Genomic DNA, 20,456 nt, shown 5'->3' with positions numbered 1-20,456 from the left:
ATAAAAAAAAAAATATGAAAATATAAAATATATTTGCATTTTTTTGACTAATTATCGTGCACACAAAAATAAACACATCATAGTAGAATCAACGCATTAAGGTATATCACTCCGCTCAGAATCTAAAAAATCCAAATGAAATGGTTTAATATCTATAAGTATTATAACATAAATGTGCGTTCAACATGATCTTTCACGGTTGAAAATTTGGGGGAGAAAACAACAACAAAAAAAAAAAAACAGAAAAAAATTCACGTGAAATTCACACTGGCCTGTAACACAAAACGGTATGCGTGTATATATAGGTTTAGAGAGCGCTAGTTGGGGGTCGCTCCGTGAACTTTTGGGCCTCGTATTGATCCAGTGCCCTGTGTTGTGCAGTGTATATATATACATGGCGGCGGCGGGACGTTTGCTCGGTTTTGCCTACAAACGTTATTTTCCCGTCCAACACGACGGTTAATTGTACGTATACCCATGTATATCGTGTGTGTGTGTGTGTGTGTGTGTGCGTGTGTAGACCAACCCACACACGCAGTAAAGCCCATGTATGTATGTATATATGTATTTACTATTTGTTATGTTGTATCACACACATGGGAATTTTGTACGACTGCAGGTATTAATCAATTCCGGGGGAAAAAAAAAAACAACTGTCCGTCCTGGATCTAGAAGATATTATTATTTCGACGCATTGCCCGCGGGGTATACTACGCGTGAGCTGCGTTTTCCGATTTGGCGAAAACGGGAAATTCAAATCCGACCGGTTTGATTGCGTTTTGGCCTGCATATCCTATAGGAGAGCCAATATATATATATATATATATATTATGGATATTACACGTTCGATCTCATTTTCCGATACGTTTAGCGCCTCTGATTCTCGGCATGGAATTCGATTATGTCGACGTGTTACACTTCTGCATCGCCAGAAAAACTCATTTTCTTCATTTATCCGCCCCTCGCGCCCTCCACAAATGAAAGTTTTTCACCCTCCCTCAACGCCACGAAATTACCAAAAAACACGCGTACCCGTTATACGCGGTATAAGGTACCCTATACTGCTGTACCTGCACTACGTTATGTATATATTATTATCGCGATAGGTTTTTAAGAGGGCGAAAATGTTATGTATTTTTCATTCATGAGTGGGCTTATAATATTTTATGCGTGTAATAAAAAAAAGAGCCCACAATTACTAGCACGCTATTTCATTTTCTTTTTAAGTTACTCATTTTTTATCGGCTTTAGATTTTAATTGTAACTAAAACATTAGTTATACGAGATTACGAGACAATGTTTTGACTGTTAAATAGTTTATGATAAAATATAATGCAAAATCTTTATACATATTTAAATATTTTATATTTGATTAGAATTGAAATTGTAGTCTAAATTAAAACAAATATTTTGTAAATGTTTAAATACGTACTAGGTACCTATTTTATCTTTAAATACCTATGTTAAAAATATATGGTTTGCTCACTTTTATATTTTGTTATATACATATTTGAAAAGTATTAATCAAGAAACATCACGCTTTTGATTATTTTCTTAACATAATATTTAATACTTATTTAAAATTGAACAGAATTTCTCTGTAAATTTAAAGTTTAAGCTTCTAATAATAGTTAATATGTAATTATGCTCATTAACTATAGAGAATTTCTACGGATCAAATTTACATGAAATGCATTTGTTCTGTGTAATTATAAGTATTAAAATATATATATTATGTAGAATGGTATAATACATTAATATTTAATACCATGCAAAATTGGATAATACTTTTTCACACGAATGAAATAATGTTTCTAAAATACAATATAATATAAGTACCTAGGTACTTATCTATTAAAAACATATTGCTAAATTAATGTTCTTTATATTCATATTTTATATTGTACTGATATTTTCGACTTAAACATATGTAATCTATTTTTACATTCTGTTAACTCAGAATAAATTGTTTTTAATAAACGTTACTAATGAAGATTTATATTAACTCAGAATGTCGCGAGTAAAATAATGGAAATTGTATATATTATGTACCTATACTATACTATTGTCTATTAGGTTATTATTATTAATTAATTGATAATAATAATAATTGATTGACAAATTAATATTGTATAGTGATATAATATAGAAACGAGCAAACATTGTAATAACAAGCAAATAACATTGTAATAAATTATTAAAAAAATTAATTTTTCTATAAACATACATATCATTTATAAGTATGAAGTACCAAATAGAATAAATAGGTAGGTAAGTCAAAAAATTCGTTTTGTTTATTTAGTTTAAAGTTTTTTTTTTCGTGAAAAATGTATCAATATATTTTTTATGCAATATTTGTTGTTAGATTTTATTATAGCCAAAATGTAATTTCTATACTACAACGGCTGGAGCCACAGATTTATCATTACATGACGCTTTGCGGTAGTAACTATATAATTCTCTTTTGTGCAGTTAAATATTAATATATCTACGAGTTGTATTAAATTGTACCTACGTCTGTTTTATGAACAACTTACACTCGTACAGATTTTTGATCATTTACGTATTGATTTATTTGGCCGTGTTGTACGCATAATAAAATAATATACATGTTTTCATCAATTGCATGTTTCGCTTTTAAGAAATTTGATCATTGATGTGCTCATACGGTCTTAAAAGCGAGAGGAATACTGGGCGTGACCGTTGCCCTTTCTTTGGGTCGGTCTTGTGGTCCTGCGTGATAGTGGTTAGTTTTCACTTGTAACTTTATACGTTATTAAATATAATATGTTTAATATCGTATAATGCTTAAAAATTAAAATATTTAATTAAATAGTAGATTTAAGTCACGGGAATGGGAACAGTTGTGATTATTAGAGATATTTAATACTTATAGTTTAGTTAAGACCTTTTTATATTATATAGGTATCGAAAAGTAAAAGTAAAAAACTAATCTTAATTATTAAGTGGGTACTTACTGCATGCTTCTTAAAAATGTAAGAGTTTAGCAAATCAATTAGTTTTTATAAAATGTATTTTAACTTTAAAAAATGTTAATAAATCAACAAGGAACGTATAAAATCGTGGCTTTTAATCATTATAATATAAAGTTGGGTAGTTATATTTAATTTTTGATTTCGTTAGATTGCTTGAAACGTCAGTATAGCCCTTAATTCATAAGAAACAATTATAAAGTCCAACATACTGTGCACGATGGACTTACTGGAGCCATTAAATATTTATACCATGATTGCATTCAAAGAATAATTTTTGAGAAAACTTTTTCTTATACCATCACATTTAACATTCCTTTCAAAAAGTAATGGTTAACTAGCAAATTTAACTTGTTAAAAATATCGAATTTATGTAAAATGTCCAACCAAATACAATATAATATAATGAATTTAACATAACTTTTAGAATACTTCTACAACCATAAAAAAAATATTTTTACAATAAACCATTACAAATATAATATAGATAATTCCATTGTATATTTGTATAATACTTGTACTAAAAGTTATAAGATTATTTGGTTCTTGTTAACAATTATAGTATAAGAATCTAAAGTTGTTTTGCATAGGATTTAATTTATCTTTCTGCAGTTTCTGGTTATTATTTTATATAGTATATTATACAACTAAATATTTATTATTCAATGATATTCTTAATGAATTTCCTTCATAAATCAGTAAGATTTAATAATTAAGATCATAATAAAACTAAATAGGTAACTGAGTTTTCTAAATTTAATATTGTAATATAGGTAGTCCATAAATATAAAAATATTCACTAGGTAGATATTTTACAGTATTCATATGATTTAATTTACCCTTACCTAAATGTAGTTTCCTAGTAATATCCAACATAGTATAGTATTTTATAATGATGATCAACATTTAAGATAAGTGTACGTTTATCGCTCGTTTAAAATTTTACTGTCTATTTCAAAGTGAATAAATTATATCATATGGCAGCGTTATAGCCTTATAGGTTACTTCCTATCCAAATAATTGAAAAGTCTGGTATACTATGAACTTATTTAATAAAGCGGAAATTAATATGGTCTGTACGTGGTGTTGAGTTTCATGGCAAAAGCTTGCCAAGAAGTCTCCTGGGAAAAATACATTTATTGTATAAGTCTGTCTGTCCCTTTAGCCCATCGATTTACCTCTTCGTCCGGTGTTCTTGGCCGTTGTTCGCCCGAGTCTAAAGCCACGTCCTTGTCCGTACGTTCCGTATTTAGATTCCACCATCCTTTTGCGATCGTTTCCTTGATATTTCCCCGCCATCCTGTGAAACGATTTTTACGGTTTTAGTATGTTAATAACTAAATAGTGGTTAAGACGTTAATGAGTGGATTTAAAGTAGGTACGTAATGACAATTGACGCAGTACCTATACGCATGCACGCAGGCATATTATACGTACACTTAACCTCGCATGAAAAAGATAGATCATCAGATCGCACAGTTTGGGTCGCTTGGAGATTTCATCATTTATTATACAGCGCGTGTAATTTTGCATGACGAAGACATTCGCTCCCCTTTCTCGTCGTACAGCTAATTGCTCTAATTTGACACTTTATCCCGTTAAGGTGTCACTTAAATAATTCGGCATGTCTTCCCCAATCAAACGATTTTGCCAACAAACGTTTCATTAAAGTAATTACATGGTTATAAACTTATAAAATATTGGTGTTTTGATTTAAACTAACGTATATATACACACTTCAACGCTACTTTATTTTCGCAAAATAATGTTTGTATTACATTTAATGTGAAGCGAGAGTGATCCATACGATTTAGAATGGTTTGTATTTTTATTTTATTAGTTAAATAGGTAATAACTTTTCCTGTAAAAAGATTGTTTCAAAAATTGTACGTAGTAAATTATTACAATTTCCAGGCTGATTAGTGATTATGTTTATTATTTTAAACTGTAGTTTTCTTAAATGTAAGGAAAAACTGTCAACAAATTAGTTATCTACAGTTTAAATTGTTATACTAGCTGGTTAATTATCCAATTATCGTATTACAGTAATGTAAAAATTTGTTACAATTATTAAAAATATAATACAAAGTGAGTGAATAATTTTCAGTTATCACTTATCATATTACAAAAATGTAAAAATTCAAATTATAGTTGTTTTATGCTTGCATAACTAATGGGTTACCTATGTGACTATGTGTATTTTTAAAACTTTTATCATACAATTTAATTTGATTATAATATGTAATATGTAATTTTGAGTTTTAATGCTTAAAATTTGAGTAGGTACATGGATTAGTCTTGATTCAGTAATAAGTAGGTATAATATATTAACAATTTGTAAATAAAAAATTCTTGTTATGAAATACGAGCCTTAATATTTTAAAAAAAAACCATCACCACCTATGCACACAGTAAAGCAAATGGTGCATAGAATCAGTTTTCTTAATGGTATAACCTTACCTAGTTATTGATTTTTAAAATGTACCTAGTGATAATACACTGGAAACGTCCTGCTTTAAAGTTGAGCAAGTAAAAGACTTACGTAAAAATTCCCATTGCCTTTGTATAATTTCCAAATTTTCTTGTTTTAGAATAATGTCCACATAACGACACCTAGTTAATAGTGTAGAGGCATGATGATCGAGTGAGATAAAAATATTATGATTAATGTTAGTAGTGGGATACTATATATATATAATATATATACATTTCAATATTTTTATTTATCTTTTGAACTTCGGAAAACCTTATACTATGTCTATTTCTAGCCACTCTCGTGGGCCCAATTAAATGTCTTATGTAACGTACACAGTATATATATGATCAGTCGTAAAACACATTTAGATAGAGGATTATTTCATCGGCACCCTTGTTGACGGCGGCGTTCGTGTGCTGCTAAAACCGCCCGGAGTGATAAAAACCGGAAGGTGCGTTACGATTTTTATTTCCGGTTAATGGACCATTTGCTTACTGGTTACACGCGAGCCACGTTATATAATATATTATTATTGTTCGCCTACTCTCCGGCTGTCAGGTGGGACATTTTCGGAAATAAAAACGTCTTGCGCTTTCGTTTGCACACATCAATCACTTGGCGCCGGTCAGGAATATAATATATATGTACACGTGTATACGACGTAAGGACGAGGTGCCCCCGGAAGTGGTGGTGGCGATTTGTCCCCTCCGGCGCAAAAGTAACCGGCTGATTAGTTCGCTCTGACTCAGACCGTCCCTCTCTTCACGTATAGGGCGCCGTGTAACCCATTTGCCGTGCCATTTTCCCCGCACGCTCTAGGAGTTCGCCCTCTGCCTTTCGAAATTACTTTCGACACGTTTTTTTCCATCCCCTTTCCATCCCCGTACACCTTCTTCTTTTGTGGGACTTGGGTACTTTTTCTAAACGCAATTCGGCGCTATTCCAAACTGCAAAAAGGACGAAAGAAGACTTATATATAATACAAAGTTCCCGAGGATTTAGAGGATTTCCTTCCAAAACCGTCACTATATAGCCAACTATACACAATAATAATAAGGATATATAATATAATAGGTAGTAATCAATTTTGTTCTAAACTTTAATTAAGTATGTACAGTGTCTTATACTTAGACATTATGAACATAATAATATAACATATTTTATAAGTTAATCAATTACACATATCTATAATAATATATTGTCATGAAGAGTCGGATTATAAAAAATATAATTTATAATATAAAAGATTTATGATACTGATATAACATAGTGACTTTAAATAAATCTATTTGCCTGTTGTTTATTTTATTTATACTAGTATGTATTTTATACCTCTTATATATGTTAGTTTATTGACTGGTGTGACTGAAAAAGACAATCAATAGAATAAAAAAAAAAACAGTATTTGCAGGAGGTAGGCGAGTTAAATAGAAATATAAGGGATGTCTGGCTCTGTCTTTTTCAGGAAACTTTAATGTTTGTTGTTCGAATGTTTTAAGATGGAAGCAAACAAACACGTGGATGAAGGGGAGAAGTGACATTATATATACGATAAGTTATCCCTGCGGCTCTCTTGGGATTTGCGTACACCCAGATGGGGGACAAGGTATTTCGCTTCGGTAGTAAAAACGCTTTTGCCCCACTACCCCTAGGGGATCAGTGGGGATACGGAACTTTCGTAAAATTATATATACCATAATAACGGGTTTTCGCGACAACGATTCGTTGGGGATTAGGACTTTTAACGGGGAAAACGGTAAAAAAAAACCACCAAAATGGACATTAAGCTATTAAACTACATTATTTCAACTCAAGTGAGTATCGCTGTGTGAGGTCCTTTTAGTGTTACGAAAATGGACAAAACGGGCATTACAGTTTTTGGTAGATTTAGTAGTTTGTTGTGTAGTGCCTATCTACGAAATAAAAACAAATTACGGTAATAATAGCATTTTTGAATTAAAGAATAATAAATCTGAGGTTAAAATTAAAATGTATACGAATTCCAAACTTTGTATACCTATAGTATTTAATATAATATTATACGTTGTGAAAATAGTCTATACAAATATAGGAAGTTACTAATAAAGTAGTTGTATTTAATTATTTTCTGTAACTGTAATGTGTAACATAAATATGTAATGATTAAAACAATATAGATAGTATTCATTTTTGTAGTTATAAAATCTATATTTTGTTATGCCATTAGGTTTAAGATGTTGCAACTTTTCAGGTCGTATTGAACTTAAAACAAACGTAGCCTAATGCTCAAATGTTGGCTTACATTATTAAAAAAATTGTTTAAATAATATAAAATAATTGTTCTATTGTTCTCTGAAAATATCAATGAACAACTTAAAATTAAAATTATCTAAACTTTTGCAATATATTCGTTATTTGCGTCACACTGTATATTCGGCTGTTATAAATATTAAAATATATTTTCAAATGATTTTTGAACTATGTGTCATGCAAAAAAATTATGCGGTTTTAACATTTCAAAATATTTATTTTTTCTCACGCAGGGATTGGAAATATATTGTATGAAAATAGGTAGAGGTTTATATTTTAAATTCATAAATCATCAATGGCCGTTAACGTCACTTTTATATACCTATATAATTGCAATTCACGCAGTTATTTGAATGCGCGCGTACATATATGAAACGCTGGCAGCAGGTTTAAAAGGTTTGCGCTGTTGAAGGGTTTCTTTAATAATTATTACAAAGGCTCGCCGGTTCTTTGCGGGCGACGTCAGCCAGTCGTCTCGCGCATCGCAAGTATGTGCAAAGCCTCGTTTCGTCTCGTTCGGGACTCCGGAGGGTAATCCACTAATCCCCATCCCTTAGCTCCCCCCCACCGTGGCCGTTAATCCAAAACGCGTGCTGCAAAGCTAACCACGACCACCCACCCCCGTACACATGTATACTGCCATGCAGTGTCCACACACTCACGCACGCACCCAAGCACGCGCACACCCAAACACGCAAACACGCACACAACATCGTGCTTGGATTACGGCCTGGAAGATATGGAGGGGGGTAACACTGCGCCGCTATTCATCAACCCCGCTGACGCGTCTATTGCACCACCGCCGCGGGGTCGTGTCACCGCCTGGATCAACGCGGGATACTTTCGGCGGGGTTTTTATTAATCTAAATTTTGGCATTGATTTAGGTCCACTATGATATAGCTAGTGTATACGTATATAATATATATAAACGTACGCGTGGTTGTGGTTCGTTTATAGGGCGTAAAAATTACACACGTACCCCTGCGGGTGGGACGGGCACGGCGATAATTTCTCGTCCGAGACACACGACGCGAGACGGTCATAAAAAACATTTAATAGGTATATTGACGCAAGACGGAGACGGTGAAAAATAAAAACGAAAAAATATTATCGATTGCATTTATATAGAAAGGAAAGGCAGTAGTGGGAAATAAACTTTATCTAAAAAAAATACATAGCGATGATAAATGCTATGCTAGCACTTAAGACTCCGAATGAAATATTTTATAATTTAATCGTATGGTAGACCTATAATTTGTGCTGTGGAAATTAAAATTAAAAACATGTTTCATTTTAGTTTCCATGTAAAAAATTACGGTTTTATAGAGTTTTGCGAAATTATTATTGCCAAATGATTAAGAGATTTTAACAAATATAATTAAATATTATTTTTTTTTTGTGGTACGCGAATATTTTTCATTTAAAAGTGTAATGAATAATTTAAAATTTTTAAATTTTGATGCTTCATTTGTACCCTTGGAAAATATTTTTTAGTCGGTATAGGTATATCTGATTTGATTATTATTACTTTTTTTAATTTAAAGTTTTTGATAATATTTGGCTTTGTTATTATGGAAGACATAACATTTTTTTAAGCCGTGCATCGTGAAGTAATAGTAGATGGATATTCATTGTCATAAATTAGTTGTACATTTTGGAGTGCATTAAAAAAATATTACCTACTGAATTACAATGTTGCATAATTTGAAATGTGTCCACATTTCATCTAAAATTCTAACCAATACCATTAGGAGTAAAAATATTGCATATTATATATTATTTTGTAATTTGTAATCATTATGTTCTTATAAACATACAATGATATATCGAGCAGAGGCGTACACACATATTTCCAGGGGAGGTAGGAGATGAATTTAAAATATATATATACACGTATTATATGTTTTATAAAAATGGTGAACCCCACTGTGCACGCCACTGATGAGTTATGTTCAGAGTTGAAAACTAATCATAAAATACAGATATTTCATACAGCTATCATGCCGACCTAACCTTGATTTGTAAATCAAATTAAGTACTTTAATTGTTGGTACTCAATAATATAATCTAACTTATACTCATACTTTATTTTTATCATCTTGGAAATCAGCCATTTACATTTTATACTATCTCATACATTTTTTTAAACAAAAAATGTAGTTTATCAGCAGTAAATGAGTTCCACTTGATATTTCTTAACAAAATTACTTTTTTCTACTTTAAAATTAAAAATTTAAATGTAGGTAATCACAACAAAGTGTTTTACCGAAATGACAAAATGGTTACACGTGGACATGGTTATGGACATGTATATTAGCTTTTTTCATTCAAAGTGTATATATATATATATGTGTGTGTGTGTGTTTATATAATATATGTATTATTTAATTGTTTTATGTTAAAAATGCATAAGTACTAAGACATTTGATAATATTAAATATTGTTGGTACAAAATGTAAAATAAGTGAAAAGTTTTTATGTTATGGAAATGCTCGAAAAATATATTTTTTATTCATATTTAATATTGTTAATAATCTACTTATGACAAAGTGAAAGTAATAATTTTATACTTTTTCCAGGAATATTACTATTTACCAAAATCGGTTTTATTATTTTTTTATTTTACTTAGTACCGCGGTATAAAGATATACCTAATTATAATAATTTATTTATGGTTAAGTCTTGACCTGCACGTATCCAGTATCCAAGACATACAAATTATCTGTGATTTGCGTAGGCAGGTTTAATATAATACTTTATGTTATTTGCTAGATCGAAAAAACCAATCCAAATACTAAGTCACTCGCCTCTTTACCAATTATGTATTTAAAAAAAATTTTGTTCATAATCCTTACAAGAACTTTCACGAACCACAATATTAAAATACCGTGTTTCCAATGCACTTTTCCTTATAATATCCTCTCCAACCACGGCAGCCACTTCACCGGTCGGATTCCAATTAATGTAATCGCCACGGTACCCACTTCAACGACAATAATAACAATTTATCAATGGCAACGCACGGTCTGCGTCGAGGGTTATTGAATTGAAAAATCCATATTTTTATTGAACGCGGACCATACGCCAAACGAAAAGCACTCGACGGTGTCGTCTGAAATGTGCCTTTGATGGTCCCATCAGATGATTAAATTGTACAGACTTTTGAACTTGTGCCAAATGAATTTAGGGTGGATTTTACTTTTTTTTGACTAAACTTGTACAAAATAGTCCGACATTCCCCCTCTGCTGAGTCCATAGTAAAATGAAACCTCTTCAGTTTTGACTTTCCAAGGTTGCCCCCGGCCGAGTCAAATTCCACAAAGAAACTAACCCTTTCGCGCGACCGAATTTCGTCGAGATACATACTGAACTGTTGAACATTAAATCATATTACATTTTGAATGTAGGTACTTATGCAGTTTGCAAATAACAATATTAGGTAAAGGTACACATGAAAAATAAACTGTACCAAAAATATATGCATGTGAGAATAAGTCAAATATAGGAAGTATTCTAGAATATATACTTAAATGGTGAAATATTATATAATTTATATGACACGATTATTTTAATACACTTGTACTAAATGTTAAAATGTATAATTGTAATATATAATTTTTTGCTTGAAAGTTGATTTAAAATAAATTACAAAATATTAGTTTTTACCAGTATTAAAAATTTTATAAACAAGAAATATTACACATACAAAAGGTTACGATTTTGAATTTTAGTTCCTGAGTGGACCAAGGAATCTGTTGGCTGTACCATGAATCATGATACATATGTGTATTTTTTATGTATATAAATATATAATTTTGTGTCTATTATTATTACATTTTGCTAAATGAAAATAATAAAAATACCTAATACTATCATACCGGGCCACTAAGAAAACAAATATATAAATTTGTTTTTAATAAGTTGCTATTACTAGTAATGTTCTTATAGGTAATGATTTATAATAAATTAAGACTGCATAAAACAAAATCTCAAAAAAAAAAAAAAAGAAGAAGCTAGCAGCTACGTATACCGTCCTTGTCCCTTCCTCATACCAACCGTAACACACTTAAAACAACCAACTAATCCAATTATTATCACTTTGTTTTGCACCATAGTACCACACATTATAATAGTTATAATTTATAACTAAGTTAGATTAAACCTGTAACTGACTAATAATCACAACGAGTGATTATTAAACAAAAATAAACAGAAATATCTGTCAAATAAAAGCGTGGTACCTATTTTCTTTAATATATTAAACGTGATTAAATATTAAATTGGGAAATTTCTGAACTTTATTTTAGTTTATTAAAACTAACATACTATATTATGGGTATTAATAAATAATAAACTTTGCAACAATATACATTTTGACCGTCAGTAACCATAAATTAATTATAGTTGACGTTCGTTTGAAATAAGTAATAAAATATATTACATTTCGTATTTTGAACACTATAGTACACTACATATATATATATATATAACCATTGTACATTTATAATGATTTTATGTATAATAAACAGACGATATTTCCAATCAAAACATCGACGTTGTTTTAAAAATATTATTTTGCAGTTCTTTTGTACAAATATGTTTTTTTTTTCAAACATATAATTACAATTCATGCGTTTTCAAAAGTGTTCGTTGACGCATTGTAATAAAGAATACAGCATAATAAACCTACATCTAGACTGTATAGTGGAGTGGCATTCAAAAAACGATCGAATTTGTTAAAATATTCAAAAGGACTGACGGCAACGCTGTTAAGCTTTTCTTTAGGGATGTTTGTTGTGCAGGGGACATACATATTTAATACACCGGTCAGGGGTTTATAAAGTGTATAGTACATAAAGTGTATACTGTATAGTAAGCGCGGAAAACAAGCCTACAAAAATACTAACACAATATTCATAACAGTATATTTTTTTTTTGTAAATATACACAATATATTATGTATTATTTATAGCAGATAGTACTCTTTAGAATAAACTATTAAAAATAACAATTAACTAATACGTTATACGTAATTAATTAATTTTTATATACAAAATGCAAAAATTTGATTTCCAGGATAAATTTTCAAAAATATGAAATATAATATGTATTACTACTGTATTTTCATATCAATGACAATAATAAATTATGTTTTAAAGATTTATAAAAATTATTTTAATTTGTAATTGATTTTACCTCGGATTTTACCTTTGTGAATAATTTTAATCCATTCGGCACGACTCATCCCCTAAGAGTATTTTATGATTTAACTATTATAGCCATAATATTATACAAACATATTACTTCGTTATATATTGAGTTTCCATGTAATAATTGACGGTAGGTACCTATAGTGATAAATTCATTAACAATTCAGTCAAAAATTAATTATTAAATTAATTACTGCACAATGCACAGACGTAATATAATCATTTAATTATATTATATTATCATGAGAAACCATGAGTGTTTAAATAGGTAGTACTTATAATTTTAATTTCTAAAAAGTCTATGAGAAAACTGTATGATATTACCAAAAAACATCGAACTTGATAAATATTATGTACCTTATACTATTATGCCTTTTTTAGATCTTGAGTGGAGCTAAAAATATATTTGCTTTACAATGATGTGTATTTTTAAATTTTTCATAGTATTTTTTCATTAACTCTATTCAACTGTTTACTATTTTTAGGAAACTGATTAGGAACTTATTATAGGTATTTTAAACACCTTTTATCTATCAAAATAAATCCTTCGACGAATTTAAACTAAAAACCCATTTTTTTATGTAATATAATGTTTTATTCAGGTCAGATAACAATATAAAATCATGATCAAAAAAACATTTTAATGGCTGACTAATTGTCCACAAAACAAGCTTTTTGTAATCTACTACTACTTATTTTAACATTCTAGCCTCTAGGATTATAATTTATAACAGTAAACAAGTGTAATAATTGTATTAACTGTTATTTTTATTAAATTACAATAATGACATGGTTATAAATTTCAACAAGATTAAATAACAACTAGATAATAATAATAATAATAATAATATTATTCATACAAAGAAGTGTATTAGTAACCTATTAATATACCATTAGTACTTTGCCATAATATTTACAATCGTATTTTTTGATGAAAACAAATTAGTTATTTTCATTAAAAATTATGATTTATTTTATCTAACATGTTTAGACTAATGGAAAACAGAGTAGTCCTAAATAATAAATAAATACAATTGTTTAGTGTTTGCTTAAATACATAATTGTTTTCATTAATATATTTTAACATTAAACATAATGAAACAATAATAATAAAAAAGAACAAGAAGGACTTAATAATATTTTTTATAATTTAATCAAAATAATAAAAATTGATGAAATTGGTAACAACTTAATAAGTTTGACATTCAATAAATCAAACAATGTTTCAAACCATTTACGAAAAATTAATTTTAGGAATTTAATTTCATAAAAACACATTGATATTATAATTAGTTAATTTGTTTAACAATACTTACTGCAATATTCTACGTTTCTATGCATTAAAATAGATTTATTAATACGAGACGGACGTATAGGCGAATAGCTAAAGTCATCGATTATAAGTACCTATATTATTTTTCAAATTGTTTACAAGGTAAAGACAAAAATTAAAATAAAATAAAATGTGAAATCATAGTTCACTGTAAATGTTAATATATTCTAAGTAAACATCAATCTATATTTAATTATTCTTAATATAGTTGTTCTTAACCTATGATCCTTAACATATAGTCCTTAACTAACAATAATTTCGACCAATGATATGTATCGAATTTGGTTTTATGATATGTATGAACTTGGTTGCTTACACGATTAAGTGTAAATATTATTATAGTAATAATAATATTAAAATGTATATAATATATAAAAAAAAAATAATAAAAATAAACATTTTTGTACATGTTTATTATTAGTAATATGTATTGCTAATTTATGTACAACTTAGAATTTAATGATATGTGTTGATATGATTGGTTACCCCTTAAGATAATTATATAATATCTACATATTCTACTTATATACTTATGAACTAATAATGTATACCTATTACCTAATTATATAACAAATAATAATTGATAATTGAAAATGGTTAAGGCAAATAAGTTGTAAGTAGTCTATACCGATTGAAGTTAATAGATTTCATATTATAGTATTATAATACGTGAAGCTAACATTACAAGCTCGACTTTTCATATGGATATGTAATCAGACATTTTATAATTGTGTTTGCGTAATAATACATTTCACGAGTTGAAACTCTTGAAATTTAATTTCTGTTGATATGTTTGGGTAATTTTTGAGCGTTACGAAAGTACGAAATATTTATAATTTATATATGCTATATATATATATTAACTGTTTAATGCTGAAAAGTGATATGTAATATTTTTTTAATTTTCATAATTCTGGTTCTTAATGTTCATAACAATGTGTTATTACAAATATTATTAGAACTATGAAAAATAAGAAAATATATACGTACATTTGTATTCAATGCCCATCGTTAATGGGTAAATATTAAAATCTAAATAATTGAATTTAACGGAAAATTACATTATCATTTTTATACGTTAATCTTTTTTTCAGAATTTGTCATTTATTTAGTTAGTTTTATCATTAGTTTACTTAAAATATAGTAGAATATTTAGTTTTAAAATATTTAAAAAAGTGATCTAAAATTAGTATACTTATATACGTAAATTACATATTAACATTCAATTTGCATAATGTAAATTTAAAATAGTTGTCAGTATATTAGTAAAATGTACTGAATAATTTTAGTTTTTTTTGTGGGAAGTGGATCACTAAAAAATTAATGTTAAAGTAAAATAAGTATTATTAATATTTTGGGTTTCTTGTCAGTATAGTTTATTCGATGCATAATTATTGTACAGGTAATAATATAAGTAATTTTAATTTTAAATAGCCATAGCTTATGCAATACAAAGTTGATGAATATTGCACTGAATTTTAAGTAGAATACTGTACTAGGTAATAACTAACATGTTTAATGATTATATTAAACAATATGATGTCAATTGATGATGATTTGGTGTTTCAATAGAAATTAATTAGATGATATAGAGTGTCTTTAATTTTCTAGCTTAATTTTTGTATGCTATTTATATTTATTAAAATATATGTTCAAAAACTAAATTTAGTTATTCATTATTTAAATGCAATGATGCAAATAAACATGTTAAATCTTCATATAATAGTAACTTATTATTATTTTGTTCTGTATGAATTAAGTGTTATGTTAATTGAAATTATTAATCATTAAATAATTTATAATAGCTGATGCACAATTATGATTTAAAATTGTAAAAATGAAATATTCAAATATATTGAATACCAGTTATAATAATAATCATAATTAGTAATATAATTATTAATAAAGTAATTATATTATAAATATTCTAAATATTCATATTTCCCATTAACACTCAATCAATATTTCATTACCATAAAACAAATAAGGAACGATATAGACCATATAGAATAACGGGTTTTTTCCACCATTAATTTTAAACATGCTTGCTACACGATATAATATTGCTTAGTCTACACATATAATTTGTATTAAGTCTTTTTTTTCCCGAGAAACTATTCATTTAAAAACGGTAATATGTGATACTAATAATCTCACCTTCTATTTTAATACAGATCAATAGTTTCCTCGTTTAAGCATTTCAATGCTGTTGCCTAAATGGATTCCTATCCTGTGCTGGTTGAGATGATCTTCTAAAAGGATTGGTGTCCTGCGATTGATGGAATGTGGCATTTTCATTTTCGATCGCTACATGGCCATCCATATCAGTTTCTGAGTGTCCTTCCATTCTACTATACTCGCTATTAACTGGTATGGGTTGTTCTTGCATGGCATATGTTTGATATTCTTTATCTGGAGGGTCAGCCATAAGTATATTTGCCTCATTCTGGAATGGCTTGAAATCATATATATTTCTGAGCCTCATCAATGCCGGAGCGTATGCTAAATTGGAAACAGCTATGATGACATTCAGCCAGGTGAAACCGATCATTTCTACCACTTCACCAGCCACTATAGGACCAATGGCATAAGCTAATGAGTATGAAATATCGGCAATCGCGTAAATACTACCATAAACTGAAACATATCGGACGTCTACAATGTACCCAAGGGTTGGCAATATAGCTGTATCGACTAACGCAATTCCGAAACATATAATGCAAATAGGAATCATTAAAACTTTATATGAGGTTGAAAAAGGAATTATTAAGCAACTAAGACCTTCGAGAGATAATCCAATAGCCACCATAAGCCATTGATAGTTTGGGAACAATTTTGATAGCTTTACTGTCAGTATTACACCAAACACGTGCGGGAAAAATGCGGGTAGCCATATCATCCCCATTTTCCAGTTGTCATGAGTAATGTGATCTTCCATCCAGAGTGATATAGTAGGCTCTAAAAATGCGAGTGCAACGTTTGACATCATCAAGGCTCCGGAGCATACAGCAATATAAGGGTCCATAAAGAGTTTCCATATGGGTATGGTTGGAACTTTTTTCAAATGTTTTTGTTCTTTGAGTTGTTGTTTTATGGGTTTCATAACGAGGAGTAGCATTAAACCATCAACAAGACAAACGAATGCTAGTATAAGGAATGGAATTTCTTTACCAGCGAATTGATATAAAGCGCCCCCAAAAGGTGGTGCTACTAGACATCCAAAGCTGATGAATGCTAATGCGATTCCTAATGCTTGAGCTCTTTCATTTTCTTCGGTAAATCGATCAGCTATCATCGCTAAGCCAGACGTATCAGCAAATGCAGATCCAACTCCTTGAAGACTTCTAGCTATGAAAAGGACGGAATAACTTCTTCCGCATGCAAATATCGAGGTGGATAGGAACATAATGGATAAGCCAATCATCATTGGTATGTCATATCCAATCCGATCGATTAGAGCACCAGAAAACGGATTCACCATGAGTTGTACGATTGCTTTGGATGCAAATAATACTCCAGTTGCTGAATCTTGTCCATGGTGGGCAGGTGGGGTGATCGGATCATCCGTAAAGTTTACTGCCGTGGGGATTTCACCCCAAGAATCTACATACCTCAAATAATCTGGTATGATTGGCACAATTACCATGTATAGCATATTGTCCAACAACAATGCTATAGACACGATTACTAGGATCAGTCTTCTTTGAATAACTGGCTCTTGAATCTTCTCCCATAGTATTTCCTTTAACTCGTTGACTTCTAAATTAATAAGTGGCACTTGGAACGTGCCCACAGCGCTCCAACACCGAAATAGTGGATTCCCTGATGGTTCCATGGTGAAGGTTCTGATATCACATTACACGACCTCCCCCGATGAAACGATGATGGAACTCACCATGATTGATCCCAGACCTTCAACAAAAAGATACAAAATAATTGTGTTAGAAAATTAATGTAAAACAACAGATGAAAAATAATGAGTGTATCTCATTGCAAAGGTATGAAATCCATCATGGAAAGTTCTTCAATAATATAGACAACAATAATGCATTAAATAAATATGGAATCTGCACCTTTGCTGTGAGAAAACATGATTTAAACAATTTATTAAGTAAACGTACATTTTACTTTGATAATATTATTCACAATTTTCAATGGTCTTAATAATACGTATGTTTCTTATTTTCATATTAAATCACATAAATATATACTTGTAGTATAATATACATAGTACCTAGTATAATCTGATAATATTGTTATTAATGTTTAACACCAGACCAGTGTAAAAGACGTGATAATTACAGATGCCACATACTCCTGAGGGTTTAGGTTTATTTAAAGTTACAAAGCTGTCAATGGAAGGGACTGTCAATGGCACGCGTAACCTCGCGGCACAAACGATTCTCTTTTGCATTTTGAAAATAAATTACATGGCTGCTATCGTAACAAACCGACCCAACAACCTACCCTTTATAATTGAGTTATTTTATGTGAAATATAATTATTTTTTGGCTATGTTTAACACTATTTATTTTTATTCAAGGCATGTACCTATATATATATGTACGATATCGTGCATTTATTGCAAAAAAAACAAAAAAATTATTTTTAATTAACATGTCTAAAGTCAGTAGTGAATAAGTCAATAATTTCCATAAAAATCATGGATTTAAAATAAAATTTATATTTATAAGACATAGGTAATATATTGTTAATAATTTGAAAAAAGAATGCTAAATAAAGTATAAGTTATCAGTATATTTACGTTTAGTCATAATTTCCCTTGGCAATGATTTTCGTGTTTGTTTTGGTCCCCCACAAACATTTTAGCAAAGTTTATAAAGGCATCCACTATAGTCACTACCCTGTCTCATTATTTTTAATGATGCAATTTGCTAATTAACCGGTCACCATATACATTGGAAGGGAGCAACCCTCCTAGTATGTTTCGTTCATTTTATAGGGTTCGAGTGTCGATAATGTACATGTTTCTTCGCCCGATGCAGATTCGTTTGACGTACACAAAAAAACATCAATGACTTTGTATATGTAAAATAGTTCAGTAAAAGAGAAGACATTTTATTCGTCGAGTTACTAACAATTACTCAAATTGATGAATTTGTTAGTTATTTAGTAGGAACTAACATCTATTTTTATTTTAGTAGCCTGTAATGGATATTGGACATGTATTTGACTAATACACAATTACAATATATTTAACATGGGAAAATATGTAGGTACTTAACCAACAAGTTCAGATGATTTCGAATGAAATTTGAAATGTATGATTCAAATTTCAAGTTTTTAATTTGTAATCAAAAGAATTGTGGTTTTGAAATGTTAACAATATGAAATGCAATTATTGACTAAAAATATATGACTCATTATGAAAATACATTATTAAGTTAAACCTATTTATAAAAAAAAAGTATTTACAAAAAAAGTAATTCTCAGCTAAACAGATTTTATCTACATTTTGTAATATAATAAATTAAAGAAAATTTTCAATCACGGAAAATGTAAATTACTGTTGACTGTTGTATAAATTATACTTGTATTACCTAGTAAATAACCATATTTAGTTATTCAATTAATTTTTTTATGAACAAATTGAACTTTGTTATGATTTTAAACAATAACCCTGCAGTCACTACAGTTAATTTAAATTTCTACATTTAATATTGAGTATTTATTCAACATATTTTGCATAGTTTAACATAATCGATATAATTTAGTAGATTTATTATTGAATCATAATTTTATATTTCAATTTACATACTAATTTATATTATTTACTATTTTAAGATGAAATTGTCACATAAAATTATGCACTCAAATCATAAAGTAAATATATTATATAAGTACTAAATCTTTAGTACCTACCTAGTTATTATAAAATACAATTTAATTTGCTTTACGATTACTGATTGTCTGATTAGTTATTGAAATTTATTCTGTGGAAATTATTTAAATTAAGTAAAATGCCAATATTGTAAAATTGTTTGTTCATAATAAAAATAACTTAAAGGGGATTGGTGACGGTGATTTCCTGTCTTTGTCTAACACACGCGCAACATAAGAATTTAGACGTATTTTTTGTCCAACGTACCGATTGATATTGTGAAGCGATAAAAATTCTAAAAACAGATTTGAA

At 29.1% G+C, this 20,456-nt stretch overlaps 1 protein-coding gene across 1 annotated transcript in view; it reads right to left on the bottom strand.

Annotated features, from left to right (window-relative positions):
* LOC100159222 (choline O-acetyltransferase) overlaps positions 1–20,456 on the bottom strand; it is a 122,527-nt gene that overhangs the window by 34,024 nt on the left and 68,047 nt on the right. Inside the window, exon 3 of the mRNA XM_016808320.2 lies at positions 4,172–4,293. Within this exon, the coding sequence (XP_016663809.1) occupies positions 4,172–4,293 (122 nt within the window). The remainder of the gene's footprint in view (positions 1–4,171; positions 4,294–20,456) is intronic.

This window comes from Acyrthosiphon pisum, chromosome A2 (genome assembly GCF_005508785.2).
Source record: "Acyrthosiphon pisum isolate AL4f chromosome A2, pea_aphid_22Mar2018_4r6ur, whole genome shotgun sequence".
Taxonomy (NCBI): Eukaryota; Metazoa; Arthropoda; class Insecta; order Hemiptera; family Aphididae; genus Acyrthosiphon; species Acyrthosiphon pisum.
This window is presented reverse-complemented; position numbering and strand designations above follow the sequence as displayed.